This window comes from Hoplias malabaricus, chromosome 9, assembly GCF_029633855.1.
Source record: "Hoplias malabaricus isolate fHopMal1 chromosome 9, fHopMal1.hap1, whole genome shotgun sequence".
NCBI classification, from domain to species: domain Eukaryota; kingdom Metazoa; phylum Chordata; class Actinopteri; order Characiformes; family Erythrinidae; genus Hoplias; species Hoplias malabaricus.
In genome coordinates this window covers 28,693,530-28,709,659 of record NC_089808.1, presented here as the reverse complement: position 1 = coordinate 28,709,659, position 16,130 = coordinate 28,693,530, and the positions used below count along the sequence as shown (strand labels likewise).

The 16,130-nt window shown below is 38.4% G+C and overlaps 2 protein-coding genes across 5 annotated transcripts in view; both read left to right on the top strand.

Annotated features, from left to right (window-relative positions):
* Positions 1-3,174, top strand: part of tbc1d19 (TBC1 domain family, member 19) — a 32,613-nt gene extending 29,439 nt beyond the window's left edge. For 2 of the 4 annotated variants that reach the window (XR_010804228.1, XM_066681751.1), the window contains 3 exons: positions 366-436; positions 2,279-2,355; positions 2,716-3,174. Coding sequence is in view for 3 of the 4 variants with exons in the window: in XM_066681751.1 (XP_066537848.1) it covers positions 366-436; positions 2,279-2,344 (137 nt within the window). In the remaining variant the exon portion in view is untranslated. Of the gene's footprint in view, positions 1-365; positions 437-2,278 lie in introns of all 4 variants that reach the window. The other 2 variants (XM_066681753.1, XM_066681750.1) reach the window with 1 other exon arrangement.
* A 5,977-nt stretch (positions 3,175-9,151) lies between these two features.
* The window catches only part of stim2b (stromal interaction molecule 2b), a 40,724-nt gene continuing 33,745 nt past the window's right edge, over positions 9,152-16,130 (top strand). The window contains exon 1 of the mRNA XM_066681674.1: positions 9,152-10,148. Coding sequence (XP_066537771.1) covers positions 10,028-10,148 — 121 coding nt within the window. The 5' untranslated portion in view covers positions 9,152-10,027. The remainder of the gene's footprint in view (positions 10,149-16,130) is intronic.

The window sequence follows — 16,130 nt, the reverse complement described above, 5'->3', positions numbered from 1 at the left end:
TATTTTTCTGGACATGTTCTGTCTTGCGTTTTCTGGGATACATACATTCATAGTTGCTAGTAAATTAATTTATTGAGGCAGAAAATGTATGCGTTACCCACAAATGCTTGCTTGGTTGCTGAGGTTGGACAAACTTTACAGAATGTCAGCAAAAATTGTATTCCACCTAAAAATAAATTGCATTGTGTCACAGTGCATTACTGGTAGTGACAACCTTAGTAACTATGGTCAGGAGATCTGTGTCTCATACTCTACACTGGGGGAGGCTTCCAGTAAATGATGCTAAGTGTGTGATGCTGAAGTAAGCCTGTCTCGTTTGGATGCTAACATTTGATAGTGTGTTTGTCTATCGCTTTTCCCTCCAGTCCTGGCGGCCGCTGTCTTTGCCTTCCGAGCTGAAAATCTGATGGAAGTGACATCACTGGCCTCAGCTGAAGTGAGTATGTGTGTGCTGTATGTCTGAGTGTGTGTGTATATGTGTTCTTGTGAGAGAGCAATAGGAGACTGAAATAGCATGTTGACTCAGAGCCAGCGCCAGTAACCTAGTCTTCCCAAGGCACATGTCTCAGAATCGCTGGCCTGGCCACTTTTAAAAGCAGACCACCCTTCCCCTTAGCAAATACATGCTCAAAACCAAATGTGATGGGTATTCAGTTTTGTCAATGTCAAATTAAAAAACTATTGCTTATTTGTTTATTGATAGATTAATGGAAACTACGGACTATATTGTGTGAGCACTGCAGAGTGAATGCACAAATACAATGTTTCTTTGTCCTTATTTTAACTTATTTTACATATTGGGCTGTTTATTTCTGAATGACCCCTATTTGAAGGTAATATTTTAGTCTGATATCAATGACATAAACAGACCATGATTTTCTACTACTCTAAGTTTTCAACTACTTGAGGACTGTATTAAGATTACACAATCTATTTTTACCACTGCCCACTTATATAGAATATACGTGCATGTAATATATAGGAGCAATCGTTTTACTTTTTGTCTGAAGATACTTTCAGAAAAAGTAAATAACATTCAAACAATATTGTTTAATATTAATGGGTGTTAAATATCTATTAGACATTTAATGTTTTAAGGACAGCATCATTGGTTGCAGTCTCAGGCAGTGTTATGATTGACAACTGTAGTAAAAGTTCATCGGAGCTGCTGGCAGTGGCCCCTGGCCGTAATCCGCAGTGACGCATGGGCCTGGGCCCTGGGGCGAAGGGAAGATGCTGCTAGATAGTATCTGCTTGCTCATGTACCACCAGGTCCTACTGGAGAACATATCATAACACTCCATATTTTTAGTGCCCAGGGCCTGGGACTGAAACATTAGAAGCTTGCAAACATGATAGGAGCCCCTAAATTTACTTGCCTCCAATCCCAAAAGGCCACAGCTTGAGAAAGCTTGATTGCACTGTTCCCTCCACGCCTTCATCTTCAGGGCTTGCTATTACATCTGCAGAGCATCTGGCTCCACTCAGAGTGGTAGGCTTGGGCATCAAACTCTGAAGATGAGATGTTGTCTCAGAGTGACAGCCGCTTGCCATGTTGTGAAGTGCATGAGTGAAGGGTCTCACTGTGAAGATTAAAAGAGGATTTTATGCTTTTTCTCTATGTGGTTAGCAATGATTTTTTTTAAACTATTCTCTACCTACCTACCTCAGTAAATAATACAACACATCATTAATGGATACTCATGTTCTATTATCAGTGGACCATTTGAAAAAACATGATATGATATTATGATATACCTCTCAGCCATGCATAAGCGTCTCTAATTAATACTTCTTTATTCAAGCCAAGTAAAAAATTAAAACAACGACGGCACTATATTAGTCTGAAGTAATACCCTGACTGATGTAAATATATGTAATATGAGTTTAAAAATTACATTTCCATTGAGACCCACACAATTTTTCTTGAAATGAGCTGTGTTAACAACAACAACAACAAAAAAAAATAAGTAAAAAACAAGAATGGTTGTATAACAAACAATAATAAAAAATAACACAGACAAATGCTAAGATCAGTTAATCAATTTAGTTTGCTTTTCTTTGAAGGGAATCACTAGATATTGTAGTTTTTTTTTAACCAATAATGCACATACTCTGTAAAAATTAATGTTTGAAAATGGCAGTACTGTTTTGCAGATGCATTTTGTTCATTCTCACTCATCCAGAAAGCAATAATTATTACATAATAATAATACGTTGTATTGGATCAAGTAATTCCTGTCTCACAGTAAATTAATATTTTTATTTCTTGCAACAGGCTGTCCTCGCTGATCTCTCAACCCTAAAGGTTATGCCTCTCCTGCAGATTTTTCTGTTTGCTTAAGTTATATGCTTGTAAGTACTACCTCTGAGAGGTCTGCCAAGTTTTGCCCATGCCAATTAATTTCCAGTGACTGATAACCTTTCAGATGCAACAAGATATTAATGAAAACACAAGTAGAAAAGAAACATTCTACATGCCACCAAAGCAGAAGCTTGACTTTATTTTAAACCAGGCTTCATTTACACAGTGAATATGCTGCTTCTGCCAATTCAATATTTATTGTAGACAAGCTTAAATTTTATTAATATTCTAAAATATTCCTGTGATTATATGGCTGATCAAGCTGTGCAGTGTTAATAAACTGAATGTAAACATTCGTGCTGTAAGGCACAGAATTAAATACATGTACTTTTAATATCCTTCTGTTGCAGTAACATTCAACAGTGCCACTTTGGGACTGTGGTTACCAGACAATATTAGGGCTTATAGTGAAGATATGTGCCTCAGAGCAAACAGCCTATCTACTTTCTTTTACATTTTACATGCATTATTATTTTATTTTACTTATTTGTAATGCAGATTATGTAAATAAACAGGCCATGTGTATCTCTGTTCAGGATATTATGTATATCATACAAAGGTACATAACACTATGAAATCCAGGTTAAGGTAGTAAGTATATCAGCTCCCCTGAAAAGGATTTGTTCATCCTTCACAGGAAATGCTCTAATTTTGTCCATTTATTATTAATTTATACATTTTTATGTTTGCTGACATGCCATTCATATCTTGCTTTAAAACTGCTCTGTTGTAAATGTATTCATGGTATCATGAAATATGTAATGCATTTTATGACATTTAAAAAGATGTAATATTGAGTTGTCTATGATGTTGCTTTACATGTTAACACAGATCTACAGAAAGGTATTAATTAAAATACTTTTGAGCTCTTTGCTTGGTGTCTGTAGTGTATTGATGGTGGTACAGTAAGGTTCAACTGAAACATTTGTCAGCCAACAAAATCTTATTTTTTAAAATATCAGTTATTGTTTTGGGATTGATTTACAGAATATTTTTACTAATACAAACTTTTAATGTAAAATTGCTATCAACTTACTGCAACTACTTTCTCTCTTATAACTGCAACTAGAATACATTCTCGTCAATTTGATTAGTTTAGCATAGCAACATTTATTAACATTGAGTTTTAGCATCCATTTTTTTCTGTACTATAATGCTTTCTATTCCTGCATGAGTGCAGCAAGTCATTTAAGGTAAAACTGACACCAGCGTTACAAGTACTAACTCAGTTTTTACTAGTAATCTATGAAGTAGAATCTTTCATTTCAGATATCATCTACATATTTTTACAAGTAGATCTACATATCTATAGATCTATAAAGCCATTCTGACTAGTCATATTGCCAAAATTACACATTTGACTGTAAAGTTCAGTTTCACACTAGTTAAAGTGCTAATTAAATATAATTTAGTTTTGACTAGTAGTAATGTCCATTCAAGATATGCAGTTTTAGATGTCTAAAATTTAGGTTTAACTAGTAAGAATGAAAATCTAAATTATATTAAGGATATGTCATCCTGGTATATTCATTGTCGATATGTGAACGTGGACTTAATAGTCAGACATGCCATTTTGGCAATATGACAACTTAGAATGGCTTTACACATAGATCTACACTGAATGATCACTGAATTAGGAACACCCACCATGTATCTACACTCTTTGTCCATTTTATCTGTTCCACTGACCATACAGGAGCACTTTGTATTTCTACGCTTACAGACTGTAGTCCACCTGTTTCTCTGCATACTTTCTTATCCACATTTCACTTATTTTTCAATGGTCAGGACCCCCATAGAACCACCACAGAGCTGATATTGTTTGGGTGGTAGATCATTCATTGTCAGTGCTGCAGGATGTGGTTTTTTGGTCCACCAACCAAAAATATTCAGCCAACATCATCCTGTGTCCACTGATGAAGGATTAGATGACGACTAACACAATCTGTGTAATCTGAGCTACTATCTCAGATTTAACATCTACAAGGTGGACCAACAATGTACTGTAGTTGTGTCGAACAAAGTGGACAGTGAATGATCCTTCACTCAAATTTCGCTTTGTGGTGGTCCTGTTGGGGTCCTGACCACTGATGGTCAGCGTGAAATGGGGATAAAAATGTATGCCAAGAAAGAGATAAACTATAGTCATTAATTGTAGAACTACAAAGTGCTCCTTTATGGTTTGGAGGAGAGAAAATGGACAATGAGTGTAGATGCAAGGTGGGTGTTCCTGTTCCAGTGGTCGAGTTAGGACTTGTATCACTGAGTTGTATCAATGGTGTAGTTTAGCCCAAAAAGCTAGGCTATACTATAAATATTGGAAGCACTGTTCAGATCCCTATTGGAACTGCATCTATACATTTTCATTATCTGGCCTGCAGTAATATTACAGCTGACATCGGTCAGTGAAATATTAATTTCTGTTTAGTTGTTTCATTTTATATCAGCAATATTATTTAATTTCCAAATTTTAGCTCCTAAGATATCGTACATAACATTTCCAATCATTCTCATCTTAACCGCTCTGTACTCTCAGTTCCAGACAGGTTGGATATTCTTTCAGCCCTAATTTTCTGGGTGTTACGTCTGTCTAAATATTATTAGGGGCTATGTGAGCTGGGGTTACTGCACTTTGTGACTGCATACTGGAACACTGAGCAATCCCTGTGTCACCATCATTAACTCGCAGGTAGCTCCCAGTAAAATGTCTCTTCTAACTCCCTTGACATATACTAAGTCTGTCTGTGCTCCTGCTCCTCAGCTGGCTGCCTGCCTCTTGCTTCGGCTAGCGCATATCAAATTATGCCACTCGTCAGTTTTCTGCCCTGCTTCTCAATCCCTGTGCCTCACCCTGAGCCTCAGTCTCACTTCTTCTGCCACCTGTTTACCCAGCTTCCCACGGCCGGTTCTGCTTATCGTCAGAGCTATGGTATCAACAGACCCCATCCTTTTTAACCCAGTCTGGGACCCTCACCAATGCGCCCCTGCTGGCCAAAATGTTGCACTTTAGCATACTATGCCATCATTCATCACTCCACCACTGTTCCTTGATGAAAGATATCATGTAGATCACACTATCGTGTTCCTTATTTGGTGCTTTTGTATATTTATGTTACATTTGGTTCTTGCTAGTAGCTGTACGGGTTGATTATAGCTGTAAAAGTCACCACATTAGAAACTAAACACAGTGGCCTATTTAAAGACAGAAATATCAAATATTATCCCACCAAATACTGAAGGAACATTAGGCATGACAGAATCTATAGTACAATTTTCTCACTAGTTAAATATTTTCTGTTCTGTAGTCCATGTCCAGTAAGGAGCTGTGCAGTCTACATATGAATCGCAAAATAGCTCTTTATTAGATTTACTATTTGGGTGTAGAAATCAAAATTCAGTAGCCCACATAAGAAACTACATAGGGGTTGGGGACCAACTAAAATATAGGTCTAAATGTAGCTGGCTCATGCAGTGGGTTACTGGTGAATAAGGAAGCCATTATTCTGTGACCTTAAGAGTGCTGCTTAATACTCATATACCACCAAATATAGATGAACAGATTGGGTTAGCATGCCATAATGTGTTAGACTTCTGACTCTAGCATATTTTAACTAATTCTCTTTGGGTCTGTGACTGTTCTTCAAACAACTGTTTTTAGTTGCTTTTACAAGAAGTTATGTGGAAAAGGCAACAAATAAAACACTGACACTTACCTGAGTCTATGCTCTTTGTAGCAAGTTTTTTGAATGTTGTCAGAATATTTATTTTACTTTTATCTATTGGGATGTGAAAAGAATTTCCAAAAATATGTCTTTTAAGAAAAATCACATTCTCCAGCTTTAGGGTATTTGATGACGTACAACGTGCACTACATATGGGCACTAGGCCAGGGGTAATTAATTGAAATTCATTAAGGTCATGTTAGAGAACATTTTCCCAATTGGAACATTATGCATAACTTGCATTATGATCAGTGCCATATCTTGTACATTAGAACTGCCTTATAATTATAGCATTATTTTATGTAGTTAACAATTGAATGTCAAATTAAGTTACACTTTCAAATATATTTCAACATATTTCATATTTATTAATAATTATACATAACAAATACTTTAAATAAAATGTCCTTTTCTCGTTTCAAGTACAATTTACAAAAAAACAATGATTGTGGAAAAAAAATGCATATTTTAAACAAACTTCCTAATGACTTTTGCTGTTGCAGTTGACTTTACTGCTTTTCTATAATCAGCAATCGGATTGGCTCTTATTGATGAAGGGCAGGACTTTATTCGTTAACAGCAAGCTGATTGGCTCTTTATTCTGAAGGGATAAAATTTATCCCTAAATATAATCCATGTTCAGCGTTATGACAATAACCACCAAGTGCCTTGGACCTGCCCCTACACTGAAGTTTTCACAGACTCCTAACTGTTCTTACCAGTAGATTGACCAGAGAAGGATAGGTCACCCCTTGTGAGCCTTGGTTCCTCCCAAGGTTTCTTCCTCAGCTCTAAGGGAGTTTTTCATTGCCACTGTCGCCCTTGGCTTGCTCACCTGGGGATTTTTACATCCTTACATTCTTTACATTTAATGTCAAAACTCTGTCTTACCGGAATTCTGTGAAGCTGTTTTGTGACAACATCAGTTGTAAAAAGCGCTATACAAATAAATTTGATTTGGTCCAGGTCCAGATAGGATCACGTCTGGGTCCGGACCTGGACTTGTAACTGATAAACTATTAAGAGCTATCATAAACTATCAGTTACCGCCTATTCGTGACTCATGCACTAAGCAGTAGGCTACTACAATGGGAGTAAACAGCCATGTGTAGTGCACTCTATTAGGGAAAATATATTTATGATTTAGTTGAAATGCTAACTGGCCTTGCGCCATTCCCGCCTTCTGCCGTTCAAACGCCCGCTCACAGCTGCCACAGCAACCAATCGGATCCTGCCATGTTGGGACAGTACAGCCAATCAGCGCGCGGGGGAGGGAGGGAAAGTTCGCGAGCGGCTTTGTGTCTAGAGAATGGGCAATGGACATAGTGGAATCTTCTCTCCTGTCTCCCTGCGTGTCTCACAGGCTTCGCTGAGGACAGGGCTTTAATGTAGGTCAGACTGGTCCACGTAAAGGCGAAGAGCTGTAGCAGAGGAGTAGACAGAGAGATGCGACAGAACGAGGAAGTGTCGGGACAATACAGCTCGTGTTTGTGTACGTCACGGCGCCGCGAGGATTCCCGCCCGCCCCACAACTTGTGGCGTGTCCTCCACATACCGACAGTGATATGCCCCCGGCTTTCCATTTTACCGCACAGCCTACTATTTATTTGGGCTGTAAGAGACAGAAGTGACCTTAAACGTTAACCGTGACAGAACAGAGCACGAACTAAAGAGAGTAAAAATATAAAGATACCCGTTATTTATGCTGAATAATGTGTGTAATTCATTGTACGGACATCACGGAGCCTCCTAGCTGTCTGTATACGGAAGCAATCTGACTGAAACAATATTTTTTTCAGTTCTCGTTCTGAATGATTTGCATACGGACTTCCGCCCCCTCAGTTTCGCTTCTGCATCGACTGAGTCGACTCTTCACGAGCCGACTCTCTGAACAGGCTGCTTTTGAGTGCAAGCTGAAGAGTATTATATATATATATATATAAGACAGACAATATCCACAGTCTGTAATAGTTACTTAGATATACCTTCCATAATTATCTAGCCCTGGAACTCCTCAGAGAACAAACTCTAGGTAAACAACACTTCCTAGCACTGCACCAATATTTTGCATTGGCGTGACCAAGAGAGAGCGTCCTCAAGTTAAAAAAAACAAAGCTGGAGCAACTGTGTTTTTTTCCCTCTGATGGCCTGGTTAGATAATAAAATGAGACACCCTGAAAGTAGCTCTCAAAGGGCAGTTACATTAGTATTTTGGTAGGAGCATTTACTGGGTAGAATAAGTCCACTTTACAGTAATTGCAAATTGTTTGGTCCCATTAACCTGATTCTCTCTGTGGTGCTGTTTATAAGCTAGAAGACATGAACAAAATAAGCAGTCAGTGTGATGGCTGAGCATTTTGGCTTTGAAAATAATGTGCTGCAAAGCAGACTCGGATGAATTCAAACTTCCAGGGTTTCTTATGTCATAAACCTAAGAAACCTATCCCAGCAATTTGTATAGTGAGAATTTGGAGCTGCCAGTGAATGGCAGAGGGGTGGGTGGAGTCAGAGACAGGATTAATTGCATGGATTTGCACCTAATGAATTAATGCAAAGGTGGAGAGTAGCATGTCCACTTTTAAAGCAATAGGGGACGTGTTTCTTGGAAGTAATAGACATGAGTTTTTAGGCTGGACATTAAAGTTTATTTAAATGTTTATGCTATGACGTTTATATTCAGATTATTTAAGGTAATTTGGGAAATACACAGATACTTTATCCTATATGAATAAGCCAGTTACTTTCCCATTAACTTACCTGACCTCCTTAGCTAAAATAAAATCCAGGTAGGGCTTTATTTGAGTTTTTGAAAAAAAAACAACAACAATGCAGCTTTTCTAAATAGTTAATTAAATGGTAGACTTAGCCTTTATTACATGTGTATAACATAGCGTGAAGATAATGTAAGTATAGCTTTAAAAAAATACCAGCATCAGATCACTGCTTAAATTAAAAGTCATTTGGTAGCCTGGAGAGTCGATTCTTGTTTGTGAAGTGATTCTTGTTTGATGTGACTCATTGATTTGAGTCGGAATGCCCATCACTAGAGTGAAGGAGGCTGTAACCGGGAGAAGAGCCTCACACGAGGAGCTGACACTCTCAGTCTGTTGATCCGCGGATACTCAGCGAAAGGCTCCCGGTTAAATGTGGATACTCTCTCGGATGCGGTAGAACTGGATGGACGGGCTACTGTAGTGTAATTCCTGAAGGCGGATCTTAGTTTCTCTCCGTTTGCTCGCTATGCTGAGGGGAGCCCGGCTGATGTTTGGCCGTGGTGTGTGGAAGAAGTACAGACGCTGTTTTGTCTCGTAGCTCAGTCCCACGAAACGGACTATGGCACTTTAGAGAAACCTCTGTGGATACGGAGCCTGGCGTTTTGTATTTGCTTGGGTCTTTTCTTCTGCGAGGAGTCGTGTGTTTGTACCTCGGTGGCTGGAAGAGATGTTGGGGATTCCTTCTTCTCATCAATGTGCACTTTTTCTATCTTTGAAAGTTAACTTGACGTCAAGGAGCAGCTAAAACGCTACCTACGCATTGAGTCTTTTTACGAAACTGCGATTTGAAAGAAGTTTGGGTTTTAACGTGGTGTTTTAACGTCTTAGACCTTAAAGACAGACGTAAGGTATATTTTTGTAGTCACAACAAATTGCCGAAGGCCTAGACTCTCTCTTTGTTTTCGGCAAATCTGACACCTTTGGTGTATTGTTTGTGGTATGTGATGTTGTTAAACGCAGGGCTCGTGGGGACTCGTTTTCTAACTCTCGCATGTGACGCTGCTTTCTGTTGATTCGACTCATACACAGCCGGCGAGTCTGAACAGCCACGTTAGCGTTTCTTTCCGCAGACAGCAGCCCCCAGACACTTCATTGCTCCCCATCGTTTTTCGGTGTTTGTCCTTCTCCTCCACTGCTGAGGGAGGAACTAAGAGCTTTGGGCCACTATGAGTTCCTTTGGGCTGAGTGTGCTGCTGCGCGGCCTCCTCCTCACTGTCCTTCTGGGACTGGAGCTCACCACCACCGGAGCTCTGGCCTCTCAAGCTGATGTCTCACCAGCTTCTACAGGTAAGGCCTCCGGATTCCTAAACAACACTCTGTAGTCTTTTCAATCCATGTCCAAACTCACAGTTCCCTATGAGTGAATTCAGCTAACATGAAGGGGCACCCACCACACACACCCCCAACCACAAACATTCTGGGGCAATCTGTGCAAAACTTTGAATACCCTTAGTCAAATAACATGCTTTGTTATTTTACTAATTGCAAATACTTGAACATTTTCTCTGAACTAAACAAACTTATATATGATAATTGCAGTAAATGCAACAAATGTGCATAATATGTCCATTTGGATCACTCACACATGAGCCTAAAGTCACTGTGCCCAATATTAAGAATCAGCTGAGGGGCATTAAAAGTAACCCGCCATCAAGCTGTAGAGCAGTGGAACTATTTTCTCTGGAGTGATGTAGCTCCATCCAATACCTTTGGGATGAGTACGAATGGCATTTGTAATCCAGAACTATCCATCCAGTGTCACTGCTTCATCTCATTAGTGCTCTTTTGGCAGAGTGACTTAAAATCCTAACAAAAATGTTCCAGTATCTATAGTGTAAAGCCAAAGAGTACAGGTTATATTTATAAATAAGGAAGGACAAACCTTTTGTTAATACCCTAAATTTGTGAATACTTTTCTGATAAGTTGGTGTGCTAGCTACTCTGCAATGCTACACATTTAGGGAGAATCTCTTTGCATATATTTTTGTGATGATTTTTGTGTGTAAGATACAGATATTTATGTGTTGTTGTATTGTGATTTCAACTCTCATTGAGTGCCTCAGTCAAACCGTTTACTAGACAGGTGATGAAAGTAACCTTTAACCTTCAGTATTAAGCTTGAACTACAACGGGAAAGTATTTTGAATCACCGCTGTAGTAAAGACAGGATGCTCTCTAGGCACCTGCTACCTCATTCCTCGGCTGGACTAGTACAAGTGCATTACACATTGCATCTGGCAGCCACAGTGGGGAGATAGGGTCTCTCTGTAGTTTTAGTTCCAGCTTATAATATTTTCCTACTGAATACAGGGTCTGGTACAACGTCACAATAGATTTTATTAGAGCAAGATGACGGTTGGCACATCACGCCAAAGGAAGGCCTGTGTCCTTGTCATGTGATTGTTTTTATTTGCTTGAAACGGGCTGATATGTATCTGAAACCTGCTCTGTGTGATTTTGCTGTTCAGTTATGAAACATATCATTTCCAGGAGTCAGTCAGGTCACCAAAGAATGCAGACGAAGTCCTTAAGGTTTATGTGTCTGCTCTGACTCCTGCAGTTGGACTTGTGTAAAGCAATTAACACCAAACCCTAAAGGCACTGCAACATGACACACCAGCCCCAAACCGCAGAACCTTACCTGTAAGTTAAATTACATTTAACTAGGCCATAAACTCAGTTAAATTGTGACTTTTGGATAAATAGGAAGAGATTAGTTGGTGGATTTGATTGTTTTTAGGGGTATTTTTCCCTTAAAGATTTTGATTATTATTCTGGGCTTTAATTTTATTAAAATATGTTCAAGGCTGTTTTTACAGTTTAGGTTTATTTATTTATTTATTTACCTCTGATTATTATCTAATTAAAACAATAGGTAGACTTCTCAACGGAGAGTATAATAATCAGTGACAGCATTTGTAGTTATAATTTTTAAGACCAAAACAAATTCCACTGAATAATAGCTGGGTGCATTGTGTAATCAGATTATTACATGTTGTAAGGGTGTGAATGAGCTTCATGGGTAACTGTGTGTCCACTCGAATGTTGCTGAACGTATGTGACATAGATTCTGCTCCTCTGCTTTGGCTAGATCAGGCCCCCAACAGCTGTTTTCCCAATCTCAGGCCAGGATTTAATGACGGTGTATCATTTCTGATGCACAGGCGTCTGGCCTGGATCAGGCTGACATGGACAGATTGGTGTCTCTCCAGCTGTAAACTACTCGGCCCGGCCAAGTGCACAGTCCCCATCAGTGGTTGAATATGAAACTAGACTATCCAAATTGTTAGACATAAGCACAGATGAACATAAATGGACTCCAACCCGAAGGTAATTCATCTCTGTCCGTAAGACGTCAAGACTGTCCGTTGCAAGCCTGCTCCTTTAGCTGCTTTACAAAAAATACAGTACAAGCTGCTGTGATAAATGTTGATCAATGATTCATGTAATGATTTGAACTGACTTTATTTATGCCCCTTAATGCCTCTTTGGACATTAACATCTGCCTAGATACTGTTAGTTTGTTTGTATGATTTATGTACTGTGATTGCCTGAGAGTAAGAGTGGTGCAAAATCAAATAGCCTGGTTGAAAGTGCACTTGAAATGAGAGGTATCAAGCCGTGGTTAGCTGAACCTCTTAAACGTCTGGAGAATGTCCAGGAAATGAAACAGTGCAGTGAGTCCGTTACTTAAATGAGTGTACAAATAAGCTTGATCAGAATGCACTTTTACATTCAGCACTTCAGCAGTGTTATTTTCATTCTATGAATGCAGGATAAAAATAGTGGCATTTATAGTGGCAATAAACACTTCTAAGGTGGTAGCTATCTTGCCATTGTTCTTGTTAACACAACTTCTGAATTCTTACAGAAATGTGGAGATTAGGCCTGTCACAATTATTGCATTATTGATTTATCATACAACATATGGACATTGCCGCAAAAAGTTTTGTTGACTTTAGTATCGTTCTTTGTGTTTCCTGCTGTGTTTGTTCATATAACGATGAATATCACCAGTATTTTAGCTGCTCATCCTGTTTTTTTTCATCCTGGTTTTCTCTGGTCTCTCTATTCTGGTTTTGAGGATTTGTTTAATACAAAAATAATAAAAATGTAACAGATTTTAAATTTATGTTTTATTTATTTAGGTTCTTGAAACAGTTGTATATTCAAAATCTAGTGTCTAATGTATTTGCTAAAAGTTCAGTGCTCTTTAATGGTGTGTGATTTCATTATTATTCTACTTTATTGTCAATATATCAGTGGCATAAAATGGTCTTAAGTGACAATAACATTCCACTTTTATTTTGCTGTTGTAAGTATACACTGATCAACCATATCATTATGACCACCTCCGTGTTTCTACACTCACTGTCCATTCTCTCACCTTCACTATTAACAGGAGCTCTTTGTAGTTCTACATATATTGACTGGAGCCACTCTGTTGCTCTGTATACGTCCTGTTTTTCAATGGTCAGGACCCCAACAGGGCCACTACAGAGCAGGTACGATTTTGTGGTGTTAGTGAAGTGTTGTGCTGTTATGAGTGGATCAGACAAAGCAGTGCTTCCGGAGTTTTTAAATCCTTCAGTAACACTACTGCACTGAGAATAGTCCACCAAACAAACACCCACAAATATCCAGCTGACAGTGTCCTGTGTCCACTGATGAAGGACTAGGTGACAACCAACACAAACTGTGCAGCAACAGATGACCTACTGTCACTGACTTTACATGTACAAGGCAGACCAATAAGGTAAGTGTGTCTAACAGGGTGGACAGTGAGTGGACACCGTGCTTAAAAACTCCAGCAGCACTGCTGTGTCTGATCCACTTGTACCAGCACAACACACTAACACACGACCACATCAGTGTCACTGCAGCGCTGAGAATAAACCACCACCCAAATCATACCTGCTCTTAGAGGGTGGGAACCATGGAAGAACAGGGTAAAATGGGGAAAATAAAGTATACAGAGCAACAAATGGATTATAATCTGTAATTCTAAAACTACAAAGTGCTCCCGTATTGTCAGTAGAACTTGGAGAATGCCCAGTAACTGTAGATACAAGGGGATGGGCATAATTTTATGGTTGATTGATGATGATTGATTATGTTTTTCTTTAATTGGTGATGGTGTATAAGTTTAAAATTTAAAAGTTGTATTTTAATGAAAGACTATGTGTGCACATTCTGTGGTTACATTCATTATTTTGTTGGTTTTAAGGGTCAAACAAAGAAAAGTATTAAAATAAATATCTAATAAATACTTTATTAACATCTTACTTTGACAGTGATTAAATAAATCTGAATTCTAAAGAATTTAGAAGGAGGCTTTCTTTCCAAATTTGTTCCATGTTGGCTCTCTTAGCAGTTACTGTTAACTTACAATGACAATATGAGAGAATTCACTCAATTCAGTAGGTGACATTGTCCAGAAGAAAAATGTATACAAAATTTAACTTACAAACATGAGTCAGAGAAGGGATTACACATCAAGGGATCTGGGACAAACACTTCATATCCAAGTTACTAGTGCTCACTTGAGGACGCAAAACTCACACAGAAACAAAATTTATTTTATTCTTTCTTATTATTCTTACTCAAAAGTACTGATGATTTATTGATTCATGTAGGCAGTGATACGAAGGTTAGAGTTATTCATCAACATGGTCACAAGAATGTCATTTTGAAAGGAAACAAAAAAGCCCAAGGGACCTCACACAATGTACTGTGTAGAGTTATTTTTTTTTCTCATGTTACTTTCAGCATAGAATCAATTTGCTAAACAATAAAAACAGTATATTTAGCTCAGCAAGAGTACCAAAAATTGTGGAGAACACCGTGTACCGGCTGAATGCTGTTGAAAGACCTGGTCTATTCAAGAACTTCATTACAAGCACACTATTTTAACAGGAAATTACATTTGTCTTGAAAACCAATGTGTTACGTACATCCGAACGATTGAGGGAGTGGTCATGAGTGTGTGTTGTTGCCATGCTGTCTTAAAAACCTTAAAAGTAAATATTTGCTGTGCTGGGATTGCTCTTTCTCCTCATTAGACGCCCAAATGAGGCAGAAGTATTGAGGTGTGACTGCTGAGTTGGCACTCACATTGTCTTTGTTGTCATGAACATGTAGAGTCAAGCCTTTATTACTAAAAGTAAGCACTGTGTGTCCTCTTTATGTCCCTAGGTGATGCCTTTCTAAGGAGGGGTCCCGTGAAAAACAATGCTGATGTCTCAGCATTACACTTCACATCTAATCTGGCAGTGAAACTTCAGCCAGAAAGTGAATGGCTTTAAATGGCAAGGGTGTTACATAATCGCGTGCTTTAATGCATCAGGTTACTTTACACTATTAACCATATATTTACTCAGTCATTTACTCTCTCTGTATGCTTAAGACAGAGTGAGCTCAGTGCGTCAGTAAGGATTATAGGGAGATACAAAATACAACAAGTACACCCAAGTACACTCTGTTTTATATTGTTAAAATGATAAATCGTTTAAAATAATATTGTATTTAAATGACAACATACATTTTAATTTGAACAACAGGGTACGTGCTGTTATGCTGATTTAAAAACAGCTGGGTTAGACAGAATATTGACCCTTTTTTGTGAAGCAATGTTGAGTGCAGTTGTAATGCCATTGCAAATTAGGGGTAATTACTAAAGCTGTTTTACACACATTGATTTATATATTTATAGCTTCTCCAATGCTGTGTATAATCCGTCATGTCTCACTGAAAATGTCTTACTTTTCAGCTTACAAAATTGTTAGTAATACTCATCAAGACACATTAGAACATTTGATTATTTTATAACTCTTACAAGTAACACATTACATGTTTCAGCACAGCGCTTCTGTTTGATAAAGCACCTGCTTTGCATCCTGTTGGTTTTGATGTATACATTTGTTTGTGGAATCTGTAAAATAATTGCTTTTAACTAGGATTAGGATCATGGAGTCATTGTAAAAGGGATAGTTTTATCGTATTCACTTTGGAATGTGTGTGTGAGAGAGATTGAGACTCTATGTGTGTGAGAGAGAGTTTTTTTCCCTCTCTGGTGGGCAGGCTGGAGCTGACCAAATGACCCATTTCCCATCCGGCACTTTGCAAAGGTCATCTGTCACTATGCAGTGTGCCACTGTGTGTGTGTGTACATGAGGAACAGAGAGATGGAGAGAGAAAATCAGACTTTGCTGAGTGTAAACAATCGAGTGTTTGCTTGTACTTATGAGGAAGCATATTTGAAGTGTGTGA